This window comes from Panthera leo, chromosome A3 (genome assembly GCF_018350215.1).
Source record: "Panthera leo isolate Ple1 chromosome A3, P.leo_Ple1_pat1.1, whole genome shotgun sequence".
NCBI classification, from domain to species: Eukaryota; Metazoa; Chordata; class Mammalia; order Carnivora; family Felidae; genus Panthera; species Panthera leo.
In genome coordinates this window covers 123,876,974-123,895,657 of record NC_056681.1, presented here as the reverse complement: position 1 = coordinate 123,895,657, position 18,684 = coordinate 123,876,974, and the positions used below count along the sequence as shown (strand labels likewise).

General features: G+C 54.9%; 1 protein-coding gene across 1 annotated transcript in view; it reads right to left on the bottom strand.

The window, feature by feature from the left end:
- Positions 1 to 15,877, bottom strand: part of HS1BP3 (HCLS1 binding protein 3) — a 30,911-nt gene extending 15,034 nt beyond the window's left edge. The window contains exons 1-4 of the mRNA XM_042933593.1: positions 15,817 to 15,877; positions 10,927 to 11,092; positions 7,022 to 7,229; positions 4,343 to 4,562 (exon numbers count right to left, since the gene is read on the bottom strand). Of these exons, the coding sequence (XP_042789527.1) occupies positions 4,343 to 4,562; positions 7,022 to 7,229; positions 10,927 to 11,092; positions 15,817 to 15,848 (626 nt within the window). The 5' untranslated portion in view covers positions 15,849 to 15,877. The remainder of the gene's footprint in view (positions 1 to 4,342; positions 4,563 to 7,021; positions 7,230 to 10,926; positions 11,093 to 15,816) is intronic.
- Positions 15,878 to 18,684: the final 2,807 nt, after the last annotated feature.

The following is an 18,684-nucleotide window of genomic DNA, read 5'->3' as shown; positions in this document are numbered from 1 at the left end:
CTCAATAAAGCTGGGGCACAAATAAGTAAATCCCCAACTAGAGCAAATCTGGGGGTACCAGACAGTGCACTAGGAGGTTTTCAAAACCACAGAGTCATCCCAGAGGAGGGACTTTATCCAAATACAAGGAGTAAAACATTTTTATACTAACATACGTATGATTCTTCTATGAAGATAAGGCAAAATTTGTATAAATAATTATGACAAAATATGTGATTCACTCCAAAAAAAAACATCCAGCTTCACCACTTGAGCCATGCCCAGTGCAGTGGGGGCTGGCTCCCCCTCCTGTGAGCAGAGAGCGGGAAGCCTGGCCTTAAGAGAAGGCAAGTTCATGCAGGAACCAGGCTGTCCCTTGGGGAGCTGAGGGTCCTCAGGGACCTGGGGCTGTAGGGGGGCTCACTGGGCACTGGAGGAAGAGATGAGAGGCAGAGGACCTCTCGGATGAGTAGGGTTTAGAAAAGCAAAAACGCCTTGCCAACAGAGAGGGATTAAGTCCCTAAAGAATTCTACATAACCGAGTAGCACAACTGAGGCCCCTGGGCAGAAGCTTCTAGGGCCTTGCTCTGGGGCAGTTATTTGGGAGGAAAAACTTCATACGTGATAAACTTCCTCACTGCCTGTAACAGCAAAAACGTATGGAAACCACCACAATGCCTCAGGCAGGCCTGGCAAAGCCATGTGCAGGGCATTGACCCAACAGACTAGCACAGGATTAAGAATGTAGAAACCTATTTGCTGATCTGGAAAGACCCAGTACATATGCTGAAAAAAAAAAAAAAAAAAAAAAAAAAAAAAAAAGAGCAAATTATAGAGCGGTGCACACAACATCACCCCATTCTGGTATTAAAAATGTATATCCAAAAGCTATACCTCCATGGCAAAAGGCCTTTTTGCTGTGTTTTCAATTTTTCTGTACTAATCTGTATTATTCAAGTTACAATTAAAAATGGTTTTAACAGAGTGTTTCCAGAGGAAGGCAGAACTATTACAGTAGAACTCCACCTTTCGCAAATGTGTGAAGTCTCTACAATAGAGTTAAACATGAAAATGACGCAGGACATGGAAAGCGACTGTGAGAGAATCCACCGTGAAAAGCACAGCATAAAAGGCATGTGTGCTGTGCATGTAGCGATGTGGGTCACACGGGGACACAAATGCCCAAAATCCTGTGAGCAGCAGGAGAGCGGCAGAGTTGTGATGGGCTGAGTGAAAGCTCTTTCTATCTTTAAGCAGTTTCTACTGGTGTACCAGCTCGTCTTTTCCCTAATCAAAATCAGGTTTAAGAGACAAAGAAAAGCCCGGGCAGTCCCTGCACGGGGCTTTGTGCTGGCGACCTCCCCCCTTCCGGCAGCCCTGTGGTGGAGCGACAGCGCCCCACCGGGTCCAAGGCAGGAAGGACTCACGCCTGTCACCTGGAAACGTGGCTGCTCTGGAAAGCCAGGCCCAGATGGGCACTGGGGGTGGGGGTTGGTGCACATCTGGGACAGCAGGTGCCGCATCTGCAGAAGAACTGAGGGCAGGGTGGGGGATGTACATGCAAAGCGTAAGTCTGAAAAAACCAGAATGCTCCCCACTAAAGGGCAGGGGGGACAGCACTGTGCAAGAGTCAACAGGCCCACCTGGGTGCCCTCGCAGAGGCCAAGGTGGACGCCTGAGTTCAAGGTGGGGCTCTGCCACATATCTATGAGGCTCAGCCAAGTGTCTGCTCAACTCTCCTCAGTTTTCCCATCTGTGGATAATCCCAGGCCCTGCCCACCTTCCAGACTGCAGAATGACTGGAACCGAGGGACAGTGCATGCAAGCGGAGGGCACTGAGTCCTGACTCTGCCTTTTGTGGTTGCATGAATTTGGATGAGCTACTTGTCTCCAAACTTCAGCTTACACACACACACACACACACACACACACACACACACACACACACAGAGCCTGATGCCTCTACTGGCTTCCTAGAGTACCATTTCCCAAACCAGACCCACACAGGTCCTGAGAGCAAGGTGGTGTGTCATGACCTTTAAAAAACAACAACAACAACAGAAATAGGAGTATCTATTCACGAGAATGGGAATCAGTTCTTGGCATTTACCAAGCTCTCAAAAAATGTTAGTTTTTACTTTTCCTGATGGGACCAACAGAACTGACCACTGTCACACCAGTTATTAAAGGAAAAATTAGCAGGAGGTCTTATTAGACCTCTGGGATCCCTTTCAGATGCTAAGCTTTCCCAGGATTCAGAAATCAGCACCCCCCACCCCTGCCACCCCTGAGTGCAGAGCTGGGGACAGTGCTGGGGGCGGGGGGGGGGGGGGGAGGGGGTGGTCCCAGATGGCTGACACATCTCCCGACAATCTGCTACTGAAATAAGTAGAAAATTCAGGGCGGCCCCTGCCAACCCCAAAGAGCATTTTCCTACCCAAAAAAGGAGCCGCTTTGCTAAGCATGACCCTCAGCTGGCGCAAACCACTGAAGTCCTTCTCCGTTTGGCTTTACGTGTGGTTACTCAGAACAACAGAGAGCATGAGTTCAAACAAAGCCTTATCTTTACCAAAATAAAGCCCAAGAAGGGCCTGCAGGTTGTGCAAGGCTGATAAGGAGTGCCTATTACAAACTGCTCCCCAAATAACCTCACTGCCTCTTCCACAGGGCTGCTGATCCCTCATCCAGGTCAAGGTGGCCATGGAGGGCCAGGGGGACCTGACTCCTGGGCACCAAGGCGCTGCCCGACTTCCGGCTCTGGTGCCATGTCTCCCAGAGCACCAGATCTTTCCCAAGAGTGAACCTTGTCCCCTGTAGGCTGGTCTCACGGGGGCCCTGCAGCCACCCCTCTTATGTGTGCCCAGCCTCACATCCCCTCCAGGAGAGGAAAGCTGGCGGATGGCGGGCAGAGTTTTCTGGACTGTGATTTTCATGTCATTTAAGTGGAACTTGCCCCTCCCTAATTTCTGGAACAGGACCTGTGAGACGGGCCTCCCTTGTCTGTTGGCTGAACTTCAATCTCTCATCAGGGCAGAGGGAGTGTCGCTGCGGGTCTGCGGCTGGCTCTGCGGAGGTGCTGGGGCAGCAAGCTGGCACCATGAGAAGGGCGGTCGCCACAAGAGCCCTAAAGAGAGGTGCTGGCAGTGCTCTATTTTCACTGCAGGAAACTGACAAGGGTAAACTGCCAGAGATACACGCTGGCAAGTGGCAGAGCCAGGATTCAAGCCCAAGCAGTCTAGTCCACACTACAGTCCGGGGCCCTGAACTGGATGTGAATCCCAGTACCATTATTTACCAGCTGTCTGGCCTTGTGCATGGCACTCGGCCTCTGCGGGCTTCTGTTTCTTTAATCTGTAAAATGTCCCATTTTACAGCATCTGCTTGCAGGCAGGGCATCAATGAGGCACAGTATGTGAAGTGCAAAGTACAAAGCCCAGTGTGTGGTAGGTGCTCAGAAACACCTAGGAGTTCCCACCTTGCTTCTCGCAGGTTTGGGCCAAGCAGCGGTGAGGGCCCTCGAGTGGCTGAGTCTGTCTGCTTGGGAGGCCCTTCCCACACATCTCAGCCTGTGCCCATCAGACAGGCCTTGGGAACAGATGTCTCTCTGGGCTCATCCTGCCTGTGGTCCCCTACTCCCAGCACAGGGTGGTCCTGCAGTGGGGGCTTGGGAGCAGCTCAGTGACTGGCTAAAGCAGTCAGAGGGCCAGGAAAGGAGAAGGAATCAGATGACAGAATCAGGACACTAAGGGACCACCAAGACCGCAGCTGGCTTACCTCTTCTTCTCCAGCCAGCATATGTATGTATGCACCTGTGTGCATGTATGTGCATGTAAAGGGGACACAGCTGACTGGCTAGGGGACCCCAGGGCTCACTCTACCTTCTTCATCACACAGTCAGCACCCTGAGGGTTATCAGTCTCCTCCACCCATGTAACTCATAGGCCTTATAACCGCCTTGGGGGAGGCAGGGCCAAGGTAAACACCCCTGCTTTAAGAACAACGAAACGCAGCCCAGGGAGCTCCAATCACATGCCACAAGTCACAGGCTCAGTGGTGACCTGGGTGGAGACCCGGGGGCTCTTGGGCTGCTGAGGTGGGGTGTCAGGGGTCGGGACTCCCAAGACTCAGTGCGGAGCTGGAGATCAGGGGCCCGCCCTGGGGCCAGGGAGAAGGCAATGCCTGAGCCTAGCTCTAAGAATAGGCATGTCGAGAGTGAGTAGAGAGCCAGTTCCCTGAGCACCCCAGGTACATGGGGTGATGATCCAGAGAGACAGGTTTTCTCAGACTCTCGGGACAGAGGACGAGAAGAGCCATCACCAGGAACAAGCCAGAAGGAGGGCCCATCTAGGATGGGGAGACCTACCGCATGATGCCCAGAGGGTCCAGTGCCTCTTCCTCTTCCTCCTCAGAGGATTTCCCTGCATCCTGACCCTGCAGGCCTGGGATGGGTAGACCCTCATCCTCCGCTTGGTCCTGCTGCTTGAAGAAGTCGAAAGCCTCCCCGTCGTCCCGGGCCTGGTTGTGTGCCTCCAGGACAGAGGCATCTCTGCTGGTGAGGTCCGCAGCCCCCGGGGATCTGGTGCCTGTGGAAGGAGACAGAAGAGGGCACCTGACACCCATGGCAGGGAATGAAGAGGCATCGCATCACACCTAAGCTCCTGTGCCAGGACCTGAGCTGGGGGCTTTCTACAGCACCCTGGGACCAGGGTTGTGGGTCTGAGTGGACAAGGGGCAGCCTGGGCTCTGAGCCCCTGCTGCAGCCTGTCGGGGGTGACGCGCCCCAGAGAAGCCTAGAGTGGAGTGGTTACAGGGAGGAGCCGAGGAACAGGTTGGCATCACAGCAGCGGCCGAACCTGCATGCCCTGGCTAAGGGCCGGACAAGCCAGCCAGCGTGCATTTGCGGGGCATATCAGGGAGCTCCGTAATCCAGTGAAGATCTGCTCCAAGGGTCTGGGCACTTAGACTATGAGCCCAAGGAGTGCACAGTGAGCTTGTGGAAGATTTAGCACAAACTGTTAACGGTTCTATTACAAACTGGCTTACATCAGCGCTTCTCAAAGCATCTGCTGACGGATGTCCATGATGTGGTAACAAGGAAAGGGAGAGCAAGCATCCGGAAACTTCCATAGCAGCTTGACACTGTCACGACATCCAAGCATGGGATTTTTGTTATTTGTGAAAATATCTGTCTGTGACAGATTGGGAATATAAGAGCTAGTCCTTCCCCACAGATGGGTTGAGAAATGGGTTTAGACCACTTGTTCATCTATACCTAAACAGCCACTGAGCGGTAGATCTTTGAAAGCAGTTCCTTCTTAAAAAATATCATTCTTAAGTAACGAACTTACAGAACGCGTGGCACGTAGGGTATGAATATGTATACAAGAGTAATATGTGTTATTGTAATAAGTAAAACTAAGCAGTAATGATACACTGCCTTATGTTATGCTTTGCTATTGATTTATTAGGACAAACGTGAAAATACCATTCAAAATGTCACGAACCTTCAATTTCATGTAACAGGCATCACGTAAAAAGCATTTTACAGGTAGGGGCGCCTGGGTGGCTCAGTTGGTTAAGCCTCTGACTTAGGCTCACGTCATGATCTCACAGTTCGTGGGTTTGAGCCCCGCGTCGGGCTCTGTGCTAACAGCTCAGAGCCGGGAGCCTGCTTTGGATTTTGTGTCTCCCTCTCTCTCTACCCATCCCTTGCTCATGCTCTCTCTCTCTAAAAAACAACAAATAAACATTAAGAAAAATTTTTTTAAAAAAGCATTTTTCAAGTATGGATTTATTTAAATATTGTAAAAATCTCAAGTGAGAGATCCTGTTTGCACCTGCACTTTACAGATGAAGAAACTGAGGCACAGAAAGGCTAGGAAAGTCAGATCACCTTATCCTGCTTCTCCATAACAGAGGGGGCCAGGAGATCGGGAGTTCCCCCCAATTATGGATCAGCTGGAGTCCCCATCTCACAGTCAACACAGCCCATTGGGAGGTAAACAGGTTGTGATCTCATAGCAAACAACCCGGGGCCCACAAGCCCATGTAGGGGGGATGGAAAAGGAGAGGGGAAACCTGGGCTCTGCAGCCTTACCCAGTCCCAGCCTTCTGTGCATTTACTGGTTTTGCTTTTATTCCTCACCCCTTAAATTTTTTTTTTTTTGGGTGTATTTGCTATTTGTTAATTGTCTTCTGAAAACCTCCCATCTGTCTTGTGAAGCTTAGAGACCACGGTCATTAGGAAGAGTTAAACAGAATGGTCCAAAGAGGGGAGAAAGTCAGGGGGAGAGTCCAGCACCTCCTGATGGGACCTCTCTCCACCCAGGGGTACACAGGCACTTCATCTGCCTTGGACAGCAAGCCTGGACAGCGCCCGGGTGTACTGAGTGGGAAGGAAAACGTCAGCCACCCTTGTACAGCACTTCCTGCACAGCAGGCTCTGTTCTACGTGCTTCACACGCGTGAGCTCACTGGATTCTCTTGCCACCTGGCTGCCAGGCATTGTCCCATCTGACAGCTAAGGAAACTCGAAGGGGAAGGAGATGGCTGAGGACACATACTACAAGGGTTTGAAGTCCCTGCCACTGGGCCAGTGTGGGCTGAGCCTCCACCTGTAGCCATACCCAAAACACACCTGTGGGGGGCAAGCTGAGGGAGATGTCCCCAGGGACCAGGTCCCCAGGCCTGGCTGGCAGGAGGCAAAATGGGGTGTGTGGGTTGAGGGCGGGGTGGAGCTCTGGGGATGGCAGGAGGGGCATGGCGCCAGGGGCATGGGCCTCTGGTGGAGTCAGACTACAGAGAACACCCTGTATGAGCCCCATCTGGCACCCAGGCAGTCAGTCCTCAAAGACCAGGTGCCAGCCTCTCCCTGCCCACCACCACGGCCGGGCAGCAGGTAAGGCCCACCTGCCTCAACAGCCTGGCTGAAGCTTCCTGACTGCAGGCAGTAGCTGTGGACCCATACTGGCCCAGCCAGGGGAGTGAGGCCTAGTTCTGGGCCAGGGGAGACCTCAGGGGTTTGGGACAGAGCCTCAGGTACCTAAGAATTCTAGCAGCTCTGGGCTTCCTGCCAACTCGGCGTCCTTTGAGACACAGCGCAGAATCTCATTGAACAGGACTCTCCTTTCCCGGATGTCAGACTCCCCAACGAACAGGACCTTCCTGGGGAGTGGGGGAAGGCTGGCCGCGGGGTAATGACTGCTCAGTTTCTGGTAGAACTCCTCGATCTCACTGTACTTTTTGGAGACCTGGAATGAGAGGGGCATGTGGTTTCCTGAGTACTCTCCCCCTTGTCCCAACCAGACAGTCCAGAGGCCGGGCTGTTTGGAGAGCCTGTCCCCAGGACAGGTGCCTTGGGGCACCTCTGACCCTCCACCCATCATCCTTCCTCAGCTCCATTCTCAACACCTCTAATCAGTACTAGGCTCAATTATGAAAGTCTGAGTAGCCAGAGAGAAGATACAGCCATGGTGGATTCCAGGCACTGTCACAGGTCCAGGTAGAGACATTTGGCACAGGGACCCTGGCCCGGCCCACGGGTGACCAAGGAGGCCGGCTGCCTCCATTCTGGGCCTTCAGCAGACTAGTGGGGTGACCTCATGGTTTGGCCAGCTGTTAGGTCATCTTCCGACAACCACATGAGTCACCTTTTCTCAACACAGATCTCTGGATCATATTCCCGCGTGCAAGCAGCAGCCTTCTAGCTGGAACCATCCCTACAGGGCTCCAGTGGAGAAGAACCAAATATTACAAGGTTGTTTCTCAGCCCTGCTGTCAGCCAGAACCTCAATGCACACTGGGACCTCGGGGGAGCAGGTCGGCAGGTGGTCCCAGGCCACCAGAGTCACCCTGACACTCAGTTCCCAGCTGAGTTCACATTCTATGAGGCCACCTCTGCATGATCTCTGCCCCACAAGGCTCAGGCCCTGCACGGAGGGAGCAGCCGCGGCACAGTGGGTCGGAGGCATTGCCGCAGTCTGTGCAACCCAGCGTGGGTGCTCAAAGAGTCACCTGCTCTGACCACACACCCACCCACCAATCGCCCAGCATCCTCCCTTGTCTTGGACTCTGTATGCTGGGCCTGGCTCCCCAGCTCCTCTGACGGAGCACTGAGCATAAAAACAGAGATAGACCCACCTCTGCTCCCGGGCCAGGGCCAAACCTGCAGCACAGCACTGAATGCTGGTGTGGCTGAGGACGCTGGGGGTGTCTGGAGGTGCTGACATGAGACTGGCGATCCCGGTGCACAGCTGTGTTGGAGCGCACGGCCCTGGCTAACTACAGCTGTCACCAGAACCCCCAGCCTGTGAGGGTTTCACATGCCGGCAGGCGGCTGGAGCACTGGAGGAATTTAGTCCCCCAGTCCCCTTCTCCACCTTCCCCCTGCCAATGGGGAGTTCCCTGGGCCAGGCGGCTGCAGCCTGCAATTGTCAACTGGATCTGGAGCTGTCCTGAGAACAGCCCTCAAGGAAAAAAGTAAGAGGATCCTTTCAGGAAAGAGATGTAGGTTCTAACCCCTGGGTCCTGAGAACAGTGACTCCAGCCAGGAGGGGGACTCGGCCATCAGGGAAGCTGTGACCCTGAGGATTGAGCGCCCTCTGCTGGCCTGACAGCCCCACGCGGGTCTGGCCCTTGGACCCAGCAGGAGTGGAATGGGGTCCTGGAAGCTTCAGGTTTCCTGAGCACTGATAGCGTGAGAGGCCAGGAAGTTTTAAGTCAGGGTGCCCCCCCCCCCTCCACCGCCCAACCAGGACCCACATTCATCAGTGTTCCAAAGCAAGGGCTTCTCAAGCAGCTTCCTGAACAGCTGGGAGAAGAGGCTTGGGGAGAGGCCATGGGTGCAGAGATGTGAGCTGCTGTTCACCTGGGGCCCCCACGGGCAGGGTGCACAGCACTGCTACCCTGAGCCTCTCCGGGGGAGGCGTGTGTGCTCGTACCGCCAGCACACGTGGGTGCCGCTAAACAGCAAGCACACCCAGTGTCCCTTTTTGGGGGCTGTTTTACTTTCTGATGAGCAGTTCAATTCATGTTTTTATTGAGACATGTATCCTTTTCGGGAATAGAATGCAAAATGCTCCCCCCTCCTTTTTTTTAAGCTAAATCATGAAACTTCAGAGATTTCATGGGGGGTAAATGCATTCTCCTCCGCCCTCACAGGTGGTTCAAAATGTGTGAGAAGCCCCTGCACGCATGGCCATCCATACACGCACTTAACACTTTGCAGTTCTCACTGGCCACAAAAGACTGGCACTGGGGTGATGCACGGGGGTGTAAAGATGTCTCCACCATGGCCTCGCACATAAGGGTGGCCCTCTGTGCAGGACTCAGACCTGCCGGGATGCTCCTCCAGGGCTCCCCGGATGTTGCTTCTCTCTTATGCCCAAAGACATGCACCTCAGATATTCTCTTCTGCTCCCAGCCCTGAAAACGTGTGTGTGTTCAGCTCCACGGTGGGTCAATTCAGAGGATCAGGAGTTGCAAAACCCCAGCACTCAGAGCCAAGCAGAACCAGATCCAGCACCCGACATTAGACCTGGATTCTCCCTAAACGTCATCGATTTAAGTGGGCGCCTGGCTGGCTCAGTCGGTTAAGCGTCCGACTCTTGGTTTCGGCTCAGGTCATGATCTCACGGTTTGTGAGTTTGAGCTCCGCAATGAGCTCAGTGTTGACAGTGCGGGGCCTGCTTAGGATTCTCTCTCCCTCCCTCTCTACCCCTTCCCTGTTCTTGCTCTCTCTCTCAAAATAAATAAATAAACTTAAAAAAAAGGTCAATTTAAGGAGCAAATGAAAGACATCGTGCTCTTTTCGATGCTTCCCATGTGTTAAATATCCTGTAAAGACCGTGCCATACATTTTTCTCTCTTAGAAGGTGATGTCTCTTCTGATAGGTCACCAGAGCTAGGTAATTCATGGTTTTCCTTTCTGCCCTGGCTGCCAGGAGATTCAGAACTAAATATGTGCAAACCTGTAGCTGTTGATCCTGTCTGTACCACAGGACTCTGGCTCATTTTACTTTTAATTAAAAGCTCTCTCTTCCCTTAGCTCCTGCGACTCCATGATGCCCCCTTCTCTTCCCTTCACCTCAGAGGCTCCTCCTTCTCCGTGACTGTCCCTGAGCTGCCTGTGTGTCTGGGGCTTCCTCCTAAACCTTCCCTTTGCCCAGTCCCTCACTCCAGCCTCATGTGTCTGTGGGACACTTCAGACTCCACACATCCCCCTTAGACCCGCCCCTCCGCCGGTGCTCTACAGTTGGTGCAAGCAGTCAGCCAGCAAATGATATGCATGTTACTTTGGAAATACTGTATTTTACAACTCTCTCCCTCCCTCTCACACCAACTCCTGCTGGCCTGCCTCCAGCACTCCCCTGGGGCATCACTGGACTCGTGACTGGGCCCCCTGCCTCCTGCCCAGTTCCTTCCAATCCAACTCCACTCCCCACCAGATGGGCCAGCGAGTCACTCCCCTACTTCAAAGTCCTCCTTGGCTGCAAGACAAGTCAGTCTCCCTACATGCCCTCCGTGACCTGGATCCTGCCCGTCGTCACCCTCATCTTCTACTTCATCCAGGATGACACTGAACTGCGTGTCCAACCTCCGTGGTTAGACTTACGGTTGCTTACACCCCGCCCTCTGCCTGGGATTCCCTTCTCCTGTATAGCTCTATGGGCTCACTTCTCACCTCCAGAAATCCTCCAGAACATTTCCCAAGGGTGGGCCAGGTGCTGCTTCTCTGCACACCCACAGCCCCATGCGCTCCTGTCACAGCCTGCACCTGTCTCTTTACCAGTCTGTCTCCCCTCTGACCATAAGCACCTGAATCGCTCTTGTGCCCTTACCACCCAGCACGCTCTGGCTAGAGAAGCACCCGCTCCCTGATGCTGCTCACACCTGTGCACCTGGCCCCCGGGCCCCCTCAGGAGCACCCTGGCAGAGCCCCCAGCTCACCAAGAACTGGACGACATCCTCGGGCCTGTGCTTAGCCGACTTGAACGCAGCCAGCCGGGTTACCACCAGGATCTGGTACTCCACGTGGCCTGACATCATCTTGCCCCGCACCTCCTGGTGCTGGGGCACGGTCAGGTCGAGGCCTGTGTGGACATTCTGAACTCGCCTGCCAAAGGGAAAGAAGGCAAAGGAAGCTCAGGTTCAAGTCAGCAGGCTTCTCGAGTGAAATGCAGACAGGACCTCGCGGTGGCCCTGCAGGCCTGGGGTACAAGGTTCCTCTGCTGCTGTCCTCAGCGGTCACTGCTTTAGGCCACCTGGCCCACCACACACCGGCCTCTCACGGGGCCTGGCTCGTGAGCCCCAGGCCTGGGCCCTGCCCTTGGGCTGCTCCCGGACAAGGGGCTGTCCCCAGCAGGAAAACGAGTGGGAGCGGAGGAGATGTGGCTCGTGGAAAATCACCAGTGGGAAGGTGTGTTAACACACTCAGTTCATGTGCCCCTGAAGGATGGAGGGGATGCACGTGGGGGCAGTATTCCCACCAAGGAAAGTGCCTGGCTATCTGCACACCGTGCAAGAATGACTACCGCCAGGAACTTGGGCAGAGACACATCTCTTCAGCTACCTGGGGGGAGAGGAGGGGGGCAACCTGGCTACTACAGAACCTGTGTAGCAGGGGGAGGTTGGAGAGGGCACTGAGTGCAGGGCACAAGGCACTGAGAAGACCTCTGTACAAGGTTGTGAGAGGGTGCTTGGCCAAACATCTTGCAGAATCTGTAAACGCTACACAAACATACTGAATTGTATGGGGGGCCAACAAGTCACAAGACATTTTCTCTGAAGTGAGAAAAAACGGTAAGGATGTCCTCATCCTCCGTAAGGGTGTGATGCAGACCCAAGCAGGCAAATACACATCATGCAAACACCTACGACAGGACCCCTCCTCATCAACGTTGAGACCTACTATGTGCTGGGCAGGACTTCCAGAACACAAGCAAAGGGACGCTCTGAGGAGGGCGCTTCTTGGCTAACACTGTACCAGGGCAAGGCCCTCTCCCTCTCTGGCCTAATGTCCCAAAGAGAGTCAAAGACACTCTCCCCCAGGACTCCTTCAACCTCCATGCTAGCACACGACACTGTCACCATGGTGATGCCGTCTGTCACCCACCAGAGAGGACAAGTGCGTATGAAGAGTATACATGCACTGACCACACACCCCTGCACACACACATTTTCATGTGACACAAGGCACATGGTAATGAGCGCAAATCAATTAGGAAGGCCCAGGCGAGCCCAAACGTACCCCTGTGAGATGGAAAAACACACCTAACATATCAGCCTTTTTCCTTTTGCCAGTAATCACACGAGCGCGCTTGGCCTGATGCTGAGTAGAGGCCGTGCTGCTCCGGGCTTTGAACACGGTGTCCACGGTGCTCCAGTTACTAGCGCGGGAGCACAGAGAGGACTAAACATGAGCCTGGTGGCAGCCCGCACAGCTGCAGGCTCTGCAGGCTCTAAGGACCTTACCTAAGTCACTCCCGCTCTGGCAGCTTTACAAAGGGACACAACCATTTCCCCGAGAGGGAACCAGGCACGACAAAGGGAGTCAGCTGCCCGGGTCTCAGCAGGTCAGAGGGGGAGCCAGGGTGTCCTCCCAGGCAGTTGCCCCAGAGCCCAGTGGAGGGCGGCAGGAATTGGGGTCATTATGCTACAGAGCATAGGTGGGAGTGCAGAGGAGGGGGGCCTCTTGGCAGAGGAAAGAAGGCGTGAAGGAACCCTGGCCTCTCTGCTGAGAGGCACCTTCTATCGCCAGAGGGGCTCACTCTCTCCCTCTTAGTACCGTACACCTCCCAGTTCTTTGACCACATCGGGACTTGTAGTCCATGGTCCCACTGCCTTCCACTGATGCTCCTGTTCCTGTCACACCTCCTCAGCTGGGAGGTCCTGGTGAACCACGGTTTCTGGCCTCCATTCCCCTGCCCCATCCCGAAGTCTCCAGTTCTCTGCCTCCTTTGTCCTGGTGCCCAGCAGCTGCACGGGACTGGGATAAACACACAGAGGTGCCGCCTGGTCCCACCTGAAATTCACCGCCACAACCTGCAAGCCACAGCCTAGGCCTGGCACCCCTCCCTTGGTCTAGACTTAGGCTTCTCAAAGTGTGGTCCCTGCCACATTGCTGTCACCTGGAAAATTAGGCCACTGAATCAGAAACCCCGGTGGGGGGGGGTACCAATAATCTTTGTGTTGACAACTCCGGGTAACTCTGATGCCCCTGAGCCTGACTCACTCACTCTCCCACCCACCCTAGACGGCAGGCAAACTTTTGCCATAAAGGGCCAGATAGTAAACATTTTAGGCTTTGCAGGACATATGGTCTCTGTCACAACTACTCAACTCTGTCATGTGGTGTGACAGCAGCCAGACAATAAACTTTATTACAAAGGCAAGAGGTGGGCATGATTTGGCTCACGGGTACAGTCTGCCCACCTATGCTTTAGACCAAGCTTTTCAAACTGCAAGTGCATCTAAGTCGCCTGGGGAAGCTGCCAGTATGCACATCAGGTCTGGGGTGGGACCTGAGAGTCTGCGTTTCCAGCCAGCTCCCAGGTGATGCTGATGCTTCTCAGCTGCTCCTGAGACCCGCTGAGCAGCAAGATATGGCGTCTAAGCCGCCTCTCTCAACAAACCTCCAGTAAACCCCCAGTACCTGTTCTCACCTGACACCCCTGCTTCTTGGTTCACTGAGAAGGGCAGCAATCGCAGAAATCCCCAAGCCTCCCCCTCACAACTGGCCTGCGTCCCACTGGGGACAAACTGGCCGGCTCCTACCTGAGGCCATCACCTACTCAAGGCAGGCTCGTGTAAGTCTTCCCCCTCCCCCTGCCTTCTCCTTCTCCCTCCCCCTCCTCCGGCTCTCTCTCCCCTGAGCACACTGTCCCCTTGCTCCCAAGCCCACAGTGCCTTACCGCCTCACCACACTCCCCCAGGCCCACTCCACTCCAGCCATGCTGGCCTGCTCGCTAGTGCCCAAGCACCCTCTGCCCCAGGACATTGGCTCTGCTGTTCTCTCTGCTTGGTACAGTCTTGCTCAAGATAGCATCATGGCTCTCTCCCTCACAGAGCTTGTCAGGATCTGCCCAACTGCCACTCTATCAGAACAACACTCCTGGACAAAACGGCACACCAATAAACCAGCACTCACTCCTCCTCTTTTTCCCCTACCGTTTTATTTTCCTTCATACCATTTATCATCCCTGACACATCATCCATTTACCTCCTGTCCAGCTGTCCTCACTAAAGCTCCATGAGATGGGCTTCATTTCGGTGACTGCTGTACCCTAGAATCTGAACAAGGACTTGGCAAAGAGTAGGTATGCAATAAGTAGCAGGTGGGTGAATGCAGGTGTGAACCCTAGCGATGGGGGGCTGCGCTGGAGAGCTGAGTTGGGGCCCAACCATGAAGAGCCTGCCTGATGGCTGGTCTCAAGCCTTTGGAATTACCCTGTGGACAGCCCCTCGGGTTTGCCAGCACCTGCCAGCAGGACGGAGTGAGCACTACCCGACTGGCCGTCATCACCAGCACGTGAGACCATGAGCAAGCCCCGTCCGGGCTGGGGCAGGGAGGGAAGCCACCTACCTACCCCCTTCCCAAGCACCCAGCACCAAAGTCACACTCCATCTGCGTGTGGCTGAGCGGGCGTCCGTTGCTGGCCCTACTCATACCTGCCAATCTCAAACCTCCTTTTTGCAGAAAATAAAGCAGGCTCAGGGACAGGTGACTTATGTAGGACCAGGTAAACCTCTGCTGCCAACGAAGACACAACCTGTCACTTCACTGCATCGTGAAGAGGACACCAAGCAGGTTCTGGCATCAGGGTTTGCTTACAGAATTACATTTTCTAGACCTCAAGCCACAGGGAAGTTCAGGTTACAGCGGGAAAAATAACAGCTGGGCTAGGCAATACATTTATTTAGGCAATAAACTGTCGTCTTCGACCAAGATTTTGTGTAGGGGGAACAAGAGAGGTGTATCAGTGAGTCAGTCACTCTGCGGAAGAGTAAAAGCGTGTGCACCCCAGGCTTTCCAGGATCCACCTTGCCCTGGGTCCTCCCGGTCTGGGTCAGGGTGGGCCCACACTGCACCTTCTGCCTCTGGGGCCTTTGCTGTCACTTGCTCTTCTCCCAAGCTACCTCATGAGCAGCTGCCACCTCGTCTCTCCCCTCCACCTGGTTCACTCCTACTCTCCCTGCGGGACGGGACGCGCACTCGCGGGACGCGCACTCGCGAGCAGTCTGGGTTCAGCCCTTGCGCCGTGTTCCTATGGCAATCTGCACCTACTCCCCACACCATCGCTCCCCGTCCCGGCTTGGTCCCGCCCCCCCCCCCCCCCCCCCCCCCCCCCCCCGCCCCCCGTCCGTGTTCATTCCGTCTCCCCTGCAGGGCCGGCCTTTTCTAATTCACCCGCATCCCCAGGGCCGCGCACCGGCCCGGCACAGAGTGAGCACTGAAAGGAGGTATAAACTAGATTTTCAGGCGATAAAGAAAATGAACGCACGTCGGCAGAGAAGGGCAGAGGAGACCCCCTCTCTGCCCGCCTGCGGGACTAGCCAATCCCGGCCTTCCACTGGGTCTTGGGCCAGTTCGTCACCCTTTCAAGGGCCTCAGTTTTCCCCATCTGTAAAACGGGGATACTCAATGAGCCCACCGCTCCTGCAGGACGGTGGGGCGGTCCACCCCAGAGAACCTGTAGGGCCGCAGGGAAGGCCGGGCCGCGGGCCCACGGGGTCGGCCGCCTCTGCCTGCTCCTCCGACTGGGCGCATCGGGCTCGTTCGCGCGCACCCGGAGTCCACGCTGCCCGAGACGCGGCGCCGGGCACGGGGGTCTGGCTCACCTGGAGGTGACGAGCACCGCCGGGGACTGCATGACCGCAGCGGTTCCAGGCGGGGCGCACGGTCACGGGACCCGCTGGCGCCGGCGTCGCCGCGTCCCCGCCCCGCGCGCTCGGCCCGCCCCGGCTCCGGCCCCGGCCCCGGCCCGCCCCCTGGTGGCCACCAAACTCGGCCTGCGGCCGCCGAGAATTTCCAGCGTTTCTGGAACTTTGGGTGCTGACTGAGCACTGACCACGGGAGGCCTGGGTCCACCTGGGCTACGCCCCCTGTCCCCCCCGCCGTGCCCCCCCACGCCCCCCGCACCCCGTGCCTGAACCAGTATCCTGAGCCAACCCAGTGACCAGAAGGCACGCAAGGAAAAACAGAGGAGGCCCGTCGGTAACCCCAAGGCACCGGTTTCACCCTTAGGAGTGCCCAGTGTCCCGGTTCAGAAGGTAAATAACCTGGCTCCTCTGCCTTGGGGAGAGTGTTGGGAAACAACGCAGCCAGTGGTCATGGCCCCGGGGACGCTCAGAGGGTCAAATGAGGTAACTTTACAACCCAGTGAACAAGATCAATTAGACTCATTTGTGGGGCGTTATCTGAAGAAGCAGCAGCCACTCCGAGGCCTTCCAGGGCCTTCTCAACAAGAGCTTCTCAAAGCTCTTTCCTCTCCCCTGCTAAAGAGGTGTTGTTCTGACCTAATCCCACTCCATGGAAGACTTGGTGAGACCCCTGCAAATAGACTCTGGACTATCACACAGGGGGATGAGGCCCAGCCCAGCTCAGCACAGCAAGGATGAAGCGGGGGTGGCCAAGGGTCTGCGTGAGGGTCAGGGATGGAAAATTACTGGAGGAGACAGCAAGGGTAGGGGGTTTCTTGCTAAACGGGGATTCTTGCAGAAGGCAGGCCAAGGCCTAAGACATCAAAGGTGGAGGTGGAGAACTTGATCAGATATGGAGATGATCAGATATTCCAGGTGGGGGCATTATGTGTCAAATGACTTAACAGGATTCTTGCTAAGACTGGGCCATCCATCCCCCAAACTGAAGGGGGAGAGTGGAGTCAAGGGCAAGGCTGATTGGAAAAGAACGATCCGAGGAGCCTAAAGTTTGGTCAAGGAGCCAGTCATTGTCACCCTAAAGTTTTCCCCTCGTAGAGCTGTTAAAACTCTCCCTCCCTTCTGTGTGCAGACCCCCCTCTCCAGGTACCCTCCCTTCCTAATGACACCCCCCTCCCACAATGCTTCCCACCCTCTGGGAAGAGGAGAGGAGGCTTCTGTTTGAGTGCATTTTCCCAAAGAACCAGCTTCCCTTCCCCACCCCCACCACCCAGTACTCCTATCAACAAGTTCTGTAGACACCTGTAAAGCTCTTAGGTCACGGTGGGCAGATAGTGACATTAGTCAATGTGTTTTGTGCTGCTCTAATGGTGAGAAACGAAAAAAACAGGATTCTGCTTGGTTTCTGCCAGCAGTCAGAATCCATCACAAAACTACTCTGCTTTCTCTCATGGCCTTTTCATGCATTCATTCATTCATTTACCCTTCCTTCCTTCCTTCCTTCCTTCCTTCCTTCCTTCCTTCCTTCCTTCCTTTTTCTTCCCTCCTTCCTTCCTCCCTCCCTTTCTCCCTCTCCCTCTCTCTTTTTCTTTCTCTCTGCTCTCTTTTCCTTCCTTCCTTCCTTCCTTCCTCCCTCCCTCCCTTTCTCCCTCTCCCTTTTTCTTTCTTTCTCTCTTTTTCCTTCCTTCCCCTTCCTTCTTTCTTCTTCCCTCCTTCCTTCCTCCTTTTCTCCCTCTTCCTTCCTTCCTTCCTTCCTTCCTCCCTTTCTCCCTCTCCCTTTTTCTTTCTTTCTGTCTTTTTCCTTCCTTCCTCTTCCTTCTTTCTTCTTCCCTCCTTCCTTCCTCCTTTTCTCCCTCTTCCTTCCTTCCTTCCTTCCTTCCTTCCTTCTTCTTCCTCCCTCCTTCCCTCTCTCTTTTCCTTTCTTTCTCTCTCTCCCTCCTTCCCTTCCCTTTCTTTTTTCTTTTCTTTTCTTTCTCTCTCTCTCTCTCTCTCTCTCTCTCTCTCTCTCTCTCTCTCTCTCCTGAGCTGGGCCTCCATTCTGGGCCCTGTGGAGGCTCAAGCTGCTCAGTGGACAGGATGCTCAGCCCTGCGGGGGAGCAGGGTGCAGCCCCTGATGTTGGGGTCATGGATAGGAAGCTGCTGAAGCCGCCTGGGGCTGAGCCTGCATTAAGCCTGTGGAGAAGAAGACAGCCCAGGAGGATCTCGGGTAGCACTTACTTCCCAAGCACAGGTGGGGGTTGTCCCCCCCCCCCGTTGTCGCTGCAGCTGGCAGCTTGCCAGTCACCAATGCCTTGCAGCGAGTGAAACTCAGCCCTGGCCCAGGGTTCCTAAGTGCACACCACCAGGGACATGGCGCTTGTGGTGCCTGCCAAGAATATGACTGGTCCCCCACGATAGAGTGACCCCGTCCCTGAGAGCAATCACATTTTCTGTCTCTGTGGGTTCTGCTCACCCCTATGTAGCTCCAGTGGATAATTGTATACAATGCACGGAATGTGGGATCTAAATCTGATATTTTCTGCTTCCTGCCCAACTCAAGGAGCCCCCTCCATGGCTGAAGCTGCAGTAATGCAAACCACATTGCAGAGGATCTTATAATTTCCCTTTGCACTGCCCTGGGGGAATGCTCCAGGCGTCAGTCTCTCCTCCCCTCCTTCCCCAACCCCAGGGCCCCAGGGGCAGTGCAGTTCACAGCTCACAGGGACTCAGATCTGAGCTCTGGCCGCACCATGCACGGACACTGCCCTTGTTCCTGGTGGGGCAGATCCTCTGGGAGTCTGACTTGTCTCTGTCCTCTGGGGATCTGACTTGGCTCTGTCCTCTAAAGCA